Raw genomic sequence first — 14,008 nt, forward strand, 5'->3', positions numbered from 1 at the left:
GAGGCCCGAGAAAATTTTAGACTAAGGGCCCAGGCACGCGCACGCACTATGTGTGTGTGGGCGGGTACGTGGTGGAGCTCCGTATTAGCTGGTCTGACCTATGACTATAGCGTGCAGCAGCCGATCGACACTGGCGCTGCTACTGCTGCACTACTACCACTTCTTCTCACGTCTTTGGCCTCGCCGAGCTTGAGAGTATACCCAATCACTCGCTCGGAGAGGGGACAAAGCACGCCACCTGTCGCCAGCTTCACTTGGTGTCGATCGACCCAGCTCTTGTTCCGGGTCCAACGCTGTCCGTCGTCACCATCGTCAAAGGGGTGGGAAAATAAAAAGAAAATAAAAAAGGGCTCGACGCCAAGCTCACAAATTGAGCGTGGGGGAGAGGAGAGGAGAGGAGAGGAGAGGAGAGGAGAGGAGAGGAGAGGGAAGCGCTACATTGCTGGCGCTGGCGACGTGGAGAAATGGACGCCTTTGCCACATATGATGCCGCTGCGTCCGAGCTCGACGACCCGTCCAAGTTCTGGGCAGAGGTCGACGACATTCTCGATCTTCCGGGCGCCTCCTCCTCCTCGGTCGCCATCAATGTCGACGAAACGCTCCTCCAGGCCAGGCTGACGAGCCTCCTGGCCCTCTGCGACACTTGCTTTGGTGCGTGTGAATGCGCGCGCACACACACACTCTCTCCATACTCCCGATTGAATACCGCTCCTAATGCACACCGCTTACCTTGTCCAAACAGAGACCCACCTCGAGCAGCAGTACAACTCCGACTACCTCCTCTCTCGCCTCTTTGATTCGCCACTCGCCACCCATGCCTCCCCGCATGTCATCTCCACCTCGCTTCTCCACATGGCCACGACGGCTCGGTCGCTCGCCGTGCTCTTGATCCTCTACGACGGCATCCTTCGGCACGGTGGGCGGTGTCCGGACGTCTATCGGATACCGCCCCAGGTCCACCAGCTCATCCCTCGCCTTGTGCACCACTTTTGGGCCGCGCACTACACGGGGGAGGCCGGCAGCTCGAGCCACTCAAGAGGCTCGTCGTGGAACCTGAGGCCGGACGGCGAGGACAGTGGCGAGGCTGGCTGGGCAGGGGCCGACTTTGCAGGGGCGAAGTCTCGTGTGCAGAGGGACCGGGCATTGCAAGCCAGGCTCAGGAACAAGGCGGCTCGCATGCTGTACGAGGTATGCAGGGTTCAGAGGCTCGAAGCAGTCGATTTGAGTGAGTGTCTGTGGCGAGAAAAAGTGACTGGAAGTTACTGACGGACGGTGTCTTGTCGCTGTAGGGGCAATCGATGCTCGCTTCGTCAACCACCTCTTTGACCTCGTCGAGTCTTCGCGCAACTTTGACGACGACACCTACAACTACCAGCTGATCAAGCTCATCATCGCCCTCAACGAACAGTTCATGGTCTCATCCCTCAGCACAGCATCAACCGCGAACAAATCCAAGTCCACCGGTTCGAGCCACTCCAACGTCGTACTGACGGTCCTACGAACGCGGCTGAATGCCTCAAAAACCTTTGGAGAGAACCTTATCTTCATGCTCAACCGAGCATCGAGCCTGGATGCAGAAGACGTCTGCATGCAGCTCCTTGTCCTCAAGCTCCTCTACCTCCTCTTCACCACCAAGGAGACGGCCCACTACTTCTATACCAATGACCTCCAAGTCCTCGTCGACGTCTTCATTCGCGAGCTGCATGACCTGCCCGAGGAGAGCGAGTCGGTGGGTGTGGCATTGCTGCTGTCTCCTCGTTGTCGGTCTCACCAAGCTGACTTATCTATTATTGCCTCCAGCTTCGGCACACGTACCTCCGGGTGCTCCATCCTCTCCTTACAAATACCCAGCTGCTCACCTATCCCTACAAGAGGCCAGAGATCCGGCGGCTGCTTCTCTCGCTCATCTCGCACGGCCATCTGCGAGACATCAGTCCAACGACGAAGCGCCTTGTCGATCGGTGCCTTAATGCGCAGTGGTGTCTGGACCTTGACGAAGTGCCTCGATCCAAAAAGGAGCTCGCTTCTGAGAAGGGCGTCCACACGGGAGCAAACGAGGACATTCAGACGCATCGCTTCATGGTACAGACTGTCGGAGGAGGACCACAAATGATCGTTTCGGCAGACACCCAACAGGACAGCCAGGGCATCTCGATACCCCTCGGACCAGATCATAAGGCCTACCAGGCCACGCCTGCGTCCACGGCCTCTACCCTTGCCGTTGCTGCTGCCCAGGCGCCTATCGAGCAGCAGCTGACGGGCGAGCCAAGGCCAACGAGCGAGGCAGCCAGCAGTCGACTAACTGTGACGCCTGGACGCAAGCGTGTGTACTCACTCGGCGCGACATCAGTTCGTGATGCGCCACCTGGCGAGGCCGATGCTGCCGCTGTCGCAGCTGCTAATCCTGCTGGTCAGTACGGCGGAGGACATCATTCTCGGGGCCCGACGACAGACGACCAGGAGGAGATGGGCGGCGCAACGCCGTCTAGAAGCGAGCTCCTCGCATTGCGGAGACCCTCTGTGCGAAGAGATCGAGGTCAAAGGGCAGTCTCGGCGCGCGAAGCGCCAAGGACGCCACCACGGCGAGACTCAGATTCCGGGGCGGCTGCGCGTGGTGCTGCGGGCGGCTCGAAGAGTGGCCGCAAGGTGATGCAGCACTCAGGAAGCTACAAGGACAGGCTTGCTGGAACCGAAGGGGAGGAAAATGACGAGCTTGGGAGCGACGGGGGGTATGAGGCAATGCAAGGCAGCGGCGTCCTCTCTGCTGGTTCGTCGTGGCACGAGACCATGGCTCCGTACCATCCCGGTGGTGGCGACGGTCCCGGTGCCACAGCTGGATTACCTGGATCAACTCAAAACCAGCAAACATCTACGTATGTTCACCTGATGAGCTCCAATCCTCCTGATGCCACCCGTGTTGGCTCGCCTCTGAGCCAGGATTCGACCGACTACTATACCAATCTGGGCACGGGCAATCACGACACGGCCCGTCCCCCTCCTCCTTCTCAGCAGTCGATGATCCAGCGTCCGGCGCTCCGTGTCCAATCAGCTTCGAGCGAGGAAGTGCCAAGGTCGACAGAGTCCGATCATTTCGGCGCAAGGGCGCAGGGTGGCGGCAGCAGCAGCACCGATACCAGCTCGACGTACCAGACCAGCCCGACGTCGTACAATACCCCCTCGACGAGCCCTGGTCCTTCGCCTGCACTGAGCGCGACGAGGAACACTGTTCGACGACGGCCTCCGCCCGCTCCGCCTGCATCTGACGCTTGTGGTAACGGGGCCGATGGCAAGGGCATCTCAGCTGCCGCTGCTGCTATTGCAAAGCGCCGCCAGCTTCTCGTCTCTCCATCGGACCCAATGCTGCCCATCAGGCGGACGACGTCGACGGAGAGTTTCCACGCCCAGGCTCGCCATCATCACACTGACACCTACTCCCAAGCACCGTCGACGTTGCCTTCGAGAGCCTCATCCCCGGCAAGTGGCCACGGCAGCAGCAATGCTTCTCCGCCAGGTAGCGCGGACCATGCTTCTACCACCTCTTCTACACCTTCAACATCGACGGCGCGGAGAAGACCGCCCCCTCCGCCCCCCAATCGGGCGACCAAGAGCCGGCAGCAGCAGCAGCCCCAGTCGATGGCGAGGGCAATCTCTGGCAACCTTTCGTCAGACGGCGTTCCTGCCGTCATGGCCAACGAGGCTGTTTACTCTCACCCATCGTCTGCCTCAGAGGCCTACACGAGCCTCGGCAGTGCCGTGCAAGGACTCCGTCTGGAGGAGAAAACGGAAAACTACTGATCGGAATTCCGTTCAACCATATACAAATTGTACCATTACGCCTCCTTTCATCAATCACCCCAATCACTGTCATCATAATTACTCTTACATCTTGCCTCATCGTCTCCTTGGCCCTTTCTAATGACCGTACACTCTCACGAGCATGTCACGCATCTCTAGCCTGCCGATGCGTCTGCGATCTGCCACGGCTGCAAATCGCTTCAAGGCGGTATCTCTGTCCATATTGACGTACTTGAGCGGCTCCATCGGTGTCTCATCTCCCTCTTCCTCCTCTTCGATCCTCACTTTCGGTAGTGACGCTGACGACGACGAGGAAGGAGAGGCAGAGGCACCCGAGGCAAGAGTGAAGAGGACGTCGTTTGTGAAGCGCCGCCTACCCGACGAGTCCTCGGCCTGCGCAATCACGTAGACCTCGCAGGAGTTCGTGTACGTCTTGATGACAATGGCCGTCAGGATCATCAGCCTGTCCCCCACTTTCCGTTCAGCTTTTCCGAGCAGAGCAAGGGCTTCTATTAGAAAAAGATCCACTCACTCGCCTACACCCACGCCCACGCCAAACTCGAGCCCGTCCATGGCGACGGTGCTCCACCCGCGACCTCGGCCGACGTGGCGCGCAGCGAGAATGGCGACCTCTTCCATCCACTCCATCGTCTTTCCGCCAAAGATGATGCCGTGCGAGTTGGAGTGCTCGGGAAAGACGATATGCATCGACGTCGTCTGTGTCGCCGAGACGTGGATCGAGGAAGAGGACGAGGAAGAAAAGGCATTGTCGAGCTGAAGGGTTGGGGTCTCAGGAGCTGCGTCAGGCGACAAGAACTCGAGAGACTCCCGCCGCTCGAAATCTATTCGTTTGTCGATGGGCGAGGTCGGCGCAGCAGGGGCAGTAGTATGACTCGGAATATTGTCGGGCAAGACGATTTTGAGCCGGTCTGCTGCCGCGCGAACGTCTGTCTCGGGGAGTTGAAACGGTGCGTCGCCGGGCAACGAGACGTGGACAACGCCGTTTGAAAGCGTCACACCCGGTTCATGAGTCGCCCATGCTCTCACGACAAACTAACCGATGTGAGTCAGCTTTGATGAGAAGGAGGATAACAAGTCAAGGCACGCTCACCTCCTCCTCGAGAGCCCTGAGCTCGCGAGCCTGTCTGTGTACCGTCTGCTCAACAGGCGTGGCGATCCCGCTGGCGACTGCGCTCGATGGCTGGTCACCCCCACCCGCAGCGCTCCCTTTGCGCGTCCGCTCCTCTTCCATGTCAAGGACCTCTGTCCTGACTCGCTGTTTCACTTCGACGCTGACGCCGTCCCTCGCCTCACCGCGCTTGGCGTCGTCAATGCGCTTAGCTCGCCTGCGGCCCGCGAGAAGGTGTCGGCGGGCTTCGAGCTTGGTCCGCGGTCGAATCGGGACCAGGACCGGTTTTGGCGGTGGCTTGCCCTTCTCGAGCGGATTGAAAGTCAAGTAACGCCACAGACGTCCAAGCTGGGAGGACTCTTCGCGCGATTTGACCGCACTGGCGCTCCCGGTGTTGACGCCTGGGTGTGCCTTGGGTGCTTTCCACTGGCGCGAAGGAGACGCGAGGGCCTGAGGGTTGATGGCGACAAAGGTCAGGTATGCTTTACCCACATCCATGTTTTTCGTCAGCTTCTTCTCTCTCCTCTCTCTCTGCACTTGCGACTTGGACATCTGGGGACGCACCATGGCTCACGTACTGCCGGTTGCTCCTCTGTCTGCCGTGGCCGTAGCCGGCCTCAAGTGAATCTGGCGCAGGCTCCTTTGTGACCCGAACGCCAATCTCCATGCTTGTTCCCCACGCACGATTGACACTCGCACTGAGGTGGATGAGCTCGCCAAGGTAGACTGGCTTGAGGAGCAGAACCGCATCGACGCTGATGGTGACACAGCTACCGCCCGCGTGCCGTCGCGCGGCCACGCCGGCGGCAATGTCGACGAGCTTGAGCAATGCTCCTGCCCGGACCGTCATGCGTCTGTTCTGCGGCGCCTTGAGGTGCTGGGGTGGCTGGGAACACATGTCGGGCGTCGTAGCGTAAGTGATCTCATGCACGGAAGATGTTGCTGGCTCCTTTGCTTTCTCGCCGTCACCAGTCTTCGAAGACTGCGACGACTTCAACTTCGACGATGATGAAGGCGAGGAGCTGGACGGAGCAGCGAGGAGCTGATAGGCAGAAGCCAGGAAGAGAAGTCCGGCTGCGGCCACGACGACGTTGCTCATCCTGTCCGCCGGGACCCTCGCCGTCGACATTGAGCCTGGCATGGTGGAGGGCGACTGGGGATCCCTGTACGTACGCCTGGCTAGTGGCGCGTGCGAAATGCATCTTGTCTGTCTCTCTAGCTAATTTAGCCTCGTTTCCTTCATGCACACAGCTAGTGTAGCCTTGGCTGCTTAGCCTTCCCATGGAGCAGCAGTTCCTAGCCTGACGTTTTTCTTTCTTCGCGCATTTTACCGAAGAAGCTCCATAACGGCGAGTCACGGTTGTCGCCCACCACGCTGAGTCAGGTCGTCGTCCACCACCATCGACCATCATCACGCAGAATGTCTGCATCCATCGAGGAAAGTGAGCCACCGACGTCGCCGACGACGGGCCTGCCAGTGCCGCCGAACCTGGATCACCTCGTCCACCTCGTGCCGCCCGGCAAGCTCGACGAGGCCATTAAGCAGTTTGAGCGCCTCGGCTTTGCCGTTGAGCACGGCGGCGTGCACGCCGACGGGCTCACGCACAATGCCCTCATCGTTCTCACCGACGGCGTCTACATTGAGATCATCAGCTTTCTCGACGGTCCCGCAAAGGGGCGCTCCAAGAACGAGACAGAGACAAAAGACGAGTGGCACAAGCGGCGGCAGGCGCACTGGTGGTGGGGCAAGCAGGTCGGCTGGACCGACTGGTGCCTCGAGGGCGGCGTCAAGGATGGACGCGTGGCTTCGATCAACGAGCGCGCGAGGAGTGCAGAGGCGGTCGCCGATGGCGTCGTCGATTCGACGACTCAGCATGAGGGAGAGAGCACCGCATACAAGCAGCAACTCTGGGCCACGGCGGCCGCATATGGCGCGCCGACGGATCACCACCGGCAGGAGATGGAAGCGCGCCAACGGGCCCAGCCCAGCCTTGTCCGGTACGACGAGCCAAGGGAAGGTGGGAGAATGGCGCTGAGTGGTCGCAAGATTCGCTGGAAGGTGACTTTCCCCGCCGGCAGGCGCGAGGAGCGGGGCATAGTGCCCTTTTGGTGCGAAGACGTGACGCCACGGTTCTGGAGAGTGCCCCTCCCTTCGCCTCACCACCCCAACAAGACGCAGGGGCTCACGTCCCTCACGCTCCTCTACCATCCCGAGACGTTTTCGAGCCGGCTCTCGTCCTTGCGCCTAGTCCTCAACAACATCGCCCCGCCCTCGTCGACGGCCGAAGAGGGCGGCTCCCTCCTCACTGTGCCACCGCCACTCGTCGACGGCAACAAGCCTGCCATCCCGCCAGAGCCTGTGACGCTGCTCATCGGTACTCCCGAGGGCCCACCTCTGCCGGTCCGTGTCAAGGCAGCCGAAGATCCCGAGGAGCTGTCCTGGCTCGCAAAGTACGGCGAGGGGCTCTTTGAGGTCGAAATCAGCGGTGCGCATCACGTTTCGACGTCTTATTTTCTGCTGTTCTTCCTCTCCGCTGACTTGCTCTACCTTCTTTTTACGCCGACAGTCGCCCCAGAGATGCTGCCGGCAAGTGCACCGCCGGATGGGATAGGTGAGAGCGACTTCTTTGCCTTCATCTCAATGTACAAGCCCTCCTTGCTGACCAGACAAGCACAAAAACAGAAAGAGAGACGCATGCAAAGGGCTACGGGCGGTTGCGACTCCACCCAATCCTGCGGCATTGATTGTAGATTAGAAGCGGGTGGTAGTGGTGGTAGTAATAGTAGTTGTCCTCGTAGAATAACAGGAAGGATCGTGGCAAGGCACATTTCTGCTCGATATCAAAGTAAAGGGCTTATACCAAACCCAGATCACCACCTCGTCACATCCTCGACTTCTCCAAAAACGCTCTCCTTGACCTTTTCGCCGCCTGTTCCAAGCTTGCCCGCCTGTCCCGCAGAGGTGCCTGGCGGAATGATGCCCCAGTCCTTCCACTCATCCCAGCCGACGCCCTTCTCGCGCTTCCAGATGTCCTGGCCCTCTGTGCCATCGCCCAGGGCCTCTCGGAGAAAGGCTTCGACGTGCTTGTTGATCTGCTCAAACTCGAGCAGGAAGCCGTCGTGTCCGTCGGGGCTCTTGATGCTGACGAGCTTGCTCCCGCCAATCAGCTCGTGGAGCAGCGCCTGCTCAGGCGGCGCAAACAGGCCGTCGCTCTCAATGGACACGACCAGGACCTGTGGCGGCGGCGCACCCAGTCGAAAGTTTCGTCTGGTGCCGTCGTCCGCCCGGTGCGAGGAGAGAAGGGCGAGGACACGCTCGAGCGCCTCGTCGTCTTCCTTTCCCTCGCGCGGCAAGCGATTTTCGCCGCGAGCGACCTCCTTGTCGTCGCCGTTACCGTCACCATTGTCGTCCTTGCTGGCACTGTGCTGCTTCTCAAAGTCATGCTCGTCAATGGGAGATGCCAACGAGCCATCGCCGCCGCCACCGCCGTTTGCCGCTGTGCCCCGGAGTCCCCAATGCGCTCTCCCTCGCGCTACGTCGTGCGTGTCCATCTTTCGGGTCAGGTGGACGTAGCAGTTGGCGTCAAAGCGCTTGACGAATTTGTCTCCCTGGTATCGAAGGTAGGACTGCGCGCTGAAGACATTGACTGAACCCGCCGATGCCGACGAGCTGCCTTCTCCCTCGACGAGAGTCGACATGAGGGGCACCTGCTGCTGGGATTGCGGCAGGATCCTTGGGCTTTGGTTGCCCTCATTGTGCTGATAAGCGGCTTCCTCTGCCGTGCTCGTCCTCCTCGCTCCTCCGTTGACCGAGCCCGTTGCTGAGCTATTCGATGCAGCTGCCGCTGCTGCTCCACCGCCCTTCTTTGCACCACCTATCCGCCGACCAAATCGGCTCTCGAAGCTGTCCCTGCTCCTGTACGTCAATAGCGCCGCCATCCTCGCAGCGGAAAGACCGGCCCGAGGCGTGCGCTCTGGGTCGTAATAGCCATGCGCATAGGCAGGGTCCGAATAGATGGACTGTCGCTGCGCCTCGGCCCACGAGATGCACCATGCAGAGTGTCGCGCTGCCGTGGCAATGGGGACGATGGCGCGAATGTACGGCTTCTCTGCCCGTGTCGGCTCCGTCTCGTCCGAGTTTGAAGGCGTCCGAGAGGGAAATCGAACGGGGAAAAGAATGCCCCACTCAAGCACCGACATGCCACCCATCGATCCTCCCACGACGGCGGCCACCTGCTCGACGCCGAGATAGTCGAGGAGCTGCTTCTGGATCCGGACATCGTCGCGGACCGTCGTCGCGGGAAATTCGGGACCCCACCATCCTCTTCCATCCCAATGAGCACCGTCCGCCTTCAACTTCTCCGCTATTTCTTCGTCTTCACCGTGCTTTCGTGTGCAGGGCCCAGCAGATCCATAGGGCGAGCCAAGGACGTTGGCGCAGACGATAAAGAATCTCGTGGGGTCGAACAGCTTTCCCGGTCCAAGCAAGGGTCCCCACCAGTCCTCTACGTCTGCACTACCCGTCAGCGCATGGCAGACGACTAGCGCGTTGTCCTTGGTCGATGGATCGAGCTTGCCCCAAGTCTTGTATGCGAGCGGAACGTCATGAAGAATCACACCTGACTCGAGGGTGAAGGTGGGCAGCAGCACGTACGACTGGCCCGAGGCAAGCAGCGAAGACTGGGGCGATGTCGGACCGCTGATCGACCGAGGCGTGCTACTATGCGCTCCATTGGCTTCTTCTGTCGTCGCCATTGTCGCTTTGGGTCAAGCTTCGGGGAGCGCAAGAAGAACCGAAGATTAGTGACTGTCGACTTCACTTTCCCAGATGGTGTCATCGCACGTGCATTTACGTCCATCCGGCCGAGAGCCAATTTTTTTTACTCTTTTGGTGGTCCGTCCAAAGGAAGCCAAATTTTTTCCCTCAATCTTCTCGCTCGAGGAGGGACGACATCAACACACAGAGACCATGGACTCGTCTCCGGAGCCTTCTTCCTCGTCGGCGTCATCGTCGTCCTCGGCCTCGTCCGACGCTGGGCCTTCGACCCCGCCCTCAAAGCACACTAGTCTTTCTTCCATCAAGGGCGATGACGAGGTCCCTGCATGGCAGCAGCCGTACACCTTCCACACGCTCAAGAACCAAGAGAGGTTCGAGAACCCATCGGCGGATGGGTTCGATCACGAAGAACTCCAGCGGCTGACTGCGCCCCACTTGGAGTCCTTCAATGCTCTTTGGGCAGCCGACCCCGCCGTCAGTCTCCCAGCGGGGGCCAAGTCCACTACCGTCTTGAGCGAAGGAGTGGGCCTGCTGGAGAAGAGCATTCGCAACATTCGACCGCGGGTTGTCTTTGATGGGACCGACGAAGCAATGAAGAGAGGTGACCTGGGCAACAGGCTTGAATTCAGAATCGAGAACGTCACGCTGGGCAGGCCAATGTCCAACGAGAAGGGTAGGACTGCGCTGCAGAGCAGAATCTTCCCGGCCGAGGTATGTATGCTTTCCTCTCCATTCGTGTGGGCCGATTAGCTGACGAACACAACTCACAGGCAAGAGAACGACTTACTACATACAGAGCAAGACTGACTGCGCGCGTCTCTTGGAGTGTCAATGGCCTGCCAAAGCAGTACGATGAGTGCGATTTGGGCCAGATCCCCGTCATGGTCAAGTCGAACCGGTGCAACATCCGGGGCATGAGCAGCAGAGAGCTCGTTGACCGCAAGGAGGAGCCGACGGAGCTGGGAGGCTACTTTATCATCAACGGTAACGAGCGACTGATTCGTTTCCTCGTCGTTCCAAGGGCCAACCACGTCACCTCGATAGAGCGGCCTTCGTTCACCAAGCGAGGGCCATCCTACTCGTCAAAGGGCTGCCAGATTCGCTGCCTTCACAAGGAGGACCTTATCAGCGTCACCAACACCGTACATTACCTCGAGAACGGCGGCGTGACTCTGCGCTTCAGCATGCGAAAGCAAGAGTACATGATCCCCGTCGTCATGGTTCTCAAGGCCCTTGTCGATGCCACTGACAAGGAGATCTTCGCCGAGCTGGTTCAAGGCGATTTCGAGAATACCTTTTTGACCGACCGTGTCGAGCTCCTGCTCCGTGGCTTCAAGACCTACAACCTCTGGAATGGGTCGCAGTGCCTCGAATACCTTGGCAGCAAGTTCCGCATCGCCATGATGGATCTGCCCGAAGACATGACCGACCACCAGGTCGGCGTTGAACTCATCAACCGCATTCTCCTGGTCCATCTTGACAGTGCGCGAGAGAAATTCCGGATGCTTGTCTTCATGATGCGCAAGCTCTACTCCCTCGTCGCCGGCGACAGTTGCTCCGACAACCCGGATTCGCCCCAGCACCAAGAGGTTCTTCTTCCAGGTTTCTTGTATGGGCAGATCATCCGAGAAAGGCTCGACGAGTTCCTCAGTACCGTCAGGCAGGAGATTGGACGGCAAGTCCGAACGAAGAGGAGCAACGTCGACTTCTTCAACAACGCCTTCATTACAAAGACGTTGTCTAGGGTCAGCCCCGACATTGGAGCTCGCATGGCCTCGTTCCTGGCCACTGGCAACCTCTCTTCCCCCACGGGGCTAGATTTGCAGCAAGCTTCGGGCTTCACGATTGTCGCAGAGAAGCTCAACTTCTACCGATACATCTCCCACTTCCGCTGTATCCATCGAGGCGCCTTCTTTGCCGAGCTCAAGACAACCACGGTCCGGAAGCTGCTCCCAGAGGCTTGGGGCTTCCTCTGTCCCGTGCACACGCCCGACGGCGCACCTTGTGGCTTGCTCAATCACTTGTCTCATTCCTGCCGCATCATCACCTGTGCTCTCGACACGCGAAAGATCCCTGCCCTCCTCACCGACCTCGGCATGACGGCACCCTTCGCCAGCCGCGTCGATGGCCGGAGAGATGTGGTCGTCCAGCTCGATGGTGCTATCGTTGGTTATGCTACTCCTGCCCTCGCCCAACACATGGCTCGAGCATTGAGAATATTCAAGACCGAGGGCATCAATGATGTCCCTCTCGACCTCGAGATTGGCCTTGTGCCGACGAGCAAAGGTGGTCAGTTTCCAGGATTGTACCTCTTCTCGGGCCGATCAAGGATGATGAGGCCGGTGAAGTACATTCATAATCGAAAGAGCGACAGCGTCGGGCCCTTCGAGCAAGTCTACCTCGATATTGCTTGCCAGGATGTCGAGGTGGAAGAAGGTGTCACGTCGCACGTTGAGTTTGCGCCCACCAACGTCCTCAGCGTCATTGCCAACATGACTCCATTTACCGACTTCAACCAGTCCCCTCGGTCCATGTATCAATGCCAGATGGGTAAGCAGACGATGGGAACGCCCTCAACGGCTTTGAATCATCGAACGGACAATAAGCTGTACCGCATCCAGACGCCCCAGACGCCCGTCGTTCGACCCTTTATGCACAACCGTTACAGCTTCGACGATGCGCCAAACGGCACCAACGCCATTGTCGCCGTCATCTCATACACGGGTTACGACATGGAAGACGCCATGATCCTTAACAAGAGTGCGCATGAGCGAGGCTTCGGCTATGGGTCCATCTACAAGTCTGAGGTCGTCGACCTCAAGCAGATCAAAGGCGGCCGAGGATCTTCAACGACGATCCACTTTGGCTTTGGAAATGACGTTCCTGCCAACCATCGGAATCGCGAGAAGCTCGAGGCCGATGGACTGCCCAGCGTTGGTGCCGAGCTCAAACAGGGCGATGTCCTATGCGCTTACTGGGACGAGACGACGGGCAAGACGGACTTCAAGAAGTACAAAGGCGACGAGCTGGCCTATGTGGATACTGTCCGTCTCCTTGGGTCCGAGACAATGGACGCGCACGGACAGCGCCTTCAGATCACCCTCCGGGTCCCTCGCTCGCCCGTCATCGGCGACAAGTTCTCGTCTCGACACGGGCAAAAGGGTGTTTGCAGCCAGAAGTGGCCCATGACGGACATGCCATTCAGCGAGAGCGGAATGACACCCGACGTCATCATCAACCCGCATGCTTTCCCGTCGCGAATGACGATCGGCATGCTCATCGAGAGCATGGCTGGCAAGGCCGGCGCACTTCATGGCATTGCTCAGGATGCCACTCCCTTCTCTTTCAGCGAGCAGGACACGCCCGTTGAGTACTTTGGCGAGCAGCTCAAAGCGGCGGGCTACAACTACGTTGGCCACGAGCCGATGTACTCGGGCATCACGGGCCAAGAGCTCAAGGCCGACATCTACCTGGGCGTCGTCTACTATCAGCGACTGCGACACATGGTCAATGACAAGTTCCAAGTTCGTACAACGGGACCTGTCCACCATCTCACCCGCCAGCCGGTCAAGGGCCGCAAGCGAGCCGGAGGTATTCGATTCGGAGAGATGGAGCGAGACGCGCTGCTGGCCCACGGCACGTCTTTCCTGCTACAGGATCGTCTCATGAACTGCTCTGACTACAGCACTTCGTACATTTGCCGAACTTGCGGAAGCCTCATTTCGCTCGGTTACGACGAGGCCGGTGGTGCGTCGCAGGGCGTCATCACCATCGACCGGTCCAATGAGAACGCGGCGCACACTGCTCTGGGACCTAATGGCGAGTACTGCCGCGTCTGCCGGGAAGCGAGCCAGCGAGGTGTCGATGTACGGCTGCGCAACGGCCACCAGGGCGTCACAATCCCCAAGAGCAACGTCATCAAGCGCGGCTTGGGCGATCTCGACGTCGTCGCCATTCCTTACGTTCTCAAGTATCTGGCAGCCGAGCTGGCTTCCATGTCAATGCGGCTGAGCTTCAAGGTGGAGCCATGAGGCCAAGCGACTCAACATTAATGTTCCATCAATGCAATATATACAATGAACACATCCAATAATTTACAAGACATGAAGACGATTCTCACACCCACAGATGACCTAGCTCCTCCTCGCAAACAGACCCGTCCGTTTGCCACCTTCAACCCTTGTCTCTTGACTGTCGATGCTTCCCCTCCTGGCATTTGCCTGCTTCTTGGAGCTTGAGCCAGTGTTTGTAGAAGGTAGCTGTTGTTGCTGCTTTTGCTTCCACAGCCGATCGCACCGATCCAGCTC

At 59.1% G+C, this 14,008-nt stretch overlaps 5 protein-coding genes across 5 annotated transcripts; 3 read left to right on the top strand and 2 right to left on the bottom strand.

Annotated features, from left to right (window-relative positions):
• The first annotated feature begins 97 nt into the window (after positions 1 to 97).
• Positions 98 to 3,866, top strand: FA10DRAFT_269507 (hypothetical protein). The gene is made up of 4 exons (XM_025522782.1): positions 98 to 651; positions 743 to 1,225; positions 1,290 to 1,729; positions 1,801 to 3,866. The coding sequence occupies exons 1-4, from the start codon at positions 465 to 467 to the stop codon at positions 3,793 to 3,795; spliced, it is 3,105 nt and encodes a 1,034-aa protein (XP_025374750.1). The 5' UTR covers positions 98 to 464; the 3' UTR covers positions 3,796 to 3,866.
• On the bottom strand, positions 3,811 to 6,070 carry FA10DRAFT_269509 (Thioesterase/thiol ester dehydrase-isomerase). Its single transcript, XM_025522783.1, has 4 exons — positions 5,489 to 6,070; positions 4,907 to 5,406; positions 4,328 to 4,848; positions 3,811 to 4,258 (listed from the first exon to the last, which is right to left on the bottom strand). Exons 1-4 carry the CDS (start codon positions 6,021 to 6,023, stop codon positions 3,913 to 3,915), a joined length of 1,902 nt encoding a protein of 633 aa, XP_025374751.1. The 5' UTR covers positions 6,024 to 6,070; the 3' UTR covers positions 3,811 to 3,912.
• A 184-nt stretch (positions 6,071 to 6,254) lies between these two features.
• FA10DRAFT_269510 (hypothetical protein) lies at positions 6,255 to 7,813 on the top strand. The gene is made up of 3 exons (XM_025522784.1): positions 6,255 to 7,410; positions 7,492 to 7,536; positions 7,608 to 7,813. The coding sequence occupies exons 1-3, from the start codon at positions 6,345 to 6,347 to the stop codon at positions 7,667 to 7,669; spliced, it is 1,173 nt and encodes a 390-aa protein (XP_025374752.1). The 5' UTR covers positions 6,255 to 6,344; the 3' UTR covers positions 7,670 to 7,813.
• On the bottom strand, positions 7,624 to 9,723 carry FA10DRAFT_269511 (homoserine O-acetyltransferase). The gene has a single exon (XM_025522785.1). The coding sequence runs from the start codon at positions 9,677 to 9,679 to the stop codon at positions 7,796 to 7,798; it is 1,884 nt and encodes a 627-aa protein (XP_025374753.1). The 5' UTR covers positions 9,680 to 9,723; the 3' UTR covers positions 7,624 to 7,795.
• A 126-nt stretch (positions 9,724 to 9,849) lies between these two features.
• On the top strand, positions 9,850 to 13,785 carry FA10DRAFT_281722 (putative RPA135-DNA-directed RNA polymerase I, 135 kd subunit). The gene is made up of 2 exons (XM_025523713.1): positions 9,850 to 10,412; positions 10,472 to 13,785. The coding sequence occupies exons 1-2, from the start codon at positions 9,894 to 9,896 to the stop codon at positions 13,730 to 13,732; spliced, it is 3,780 nt and encodes a 1,259-aa protein (XP_025374754.1). The 5' UTR covers positions 9,850 to 9,893; the 3' UTR covers positions 13,733 to 13,785.
• The last annotated feature ends 223 nt before the right edge of the window (positions 13,786 to 14,008 follow it).

Source organism: Acaromyces ingoldii, assembly GCF_003144295.1.
Source record: "Acaromyces ingoldii strain MCA 4198 unplaced genomic scaffold FA10scaffold_7, whole genome shotgun sequence".
Taxonomy (NCBI): domain Eukaryota; kingdom Fungi; phylum Basidiomycota; class Exobasidiomycetes; order Exobasidiales; family Cryptobasidiaceae; genus Acaromyces; species Acaromyces ingoldii.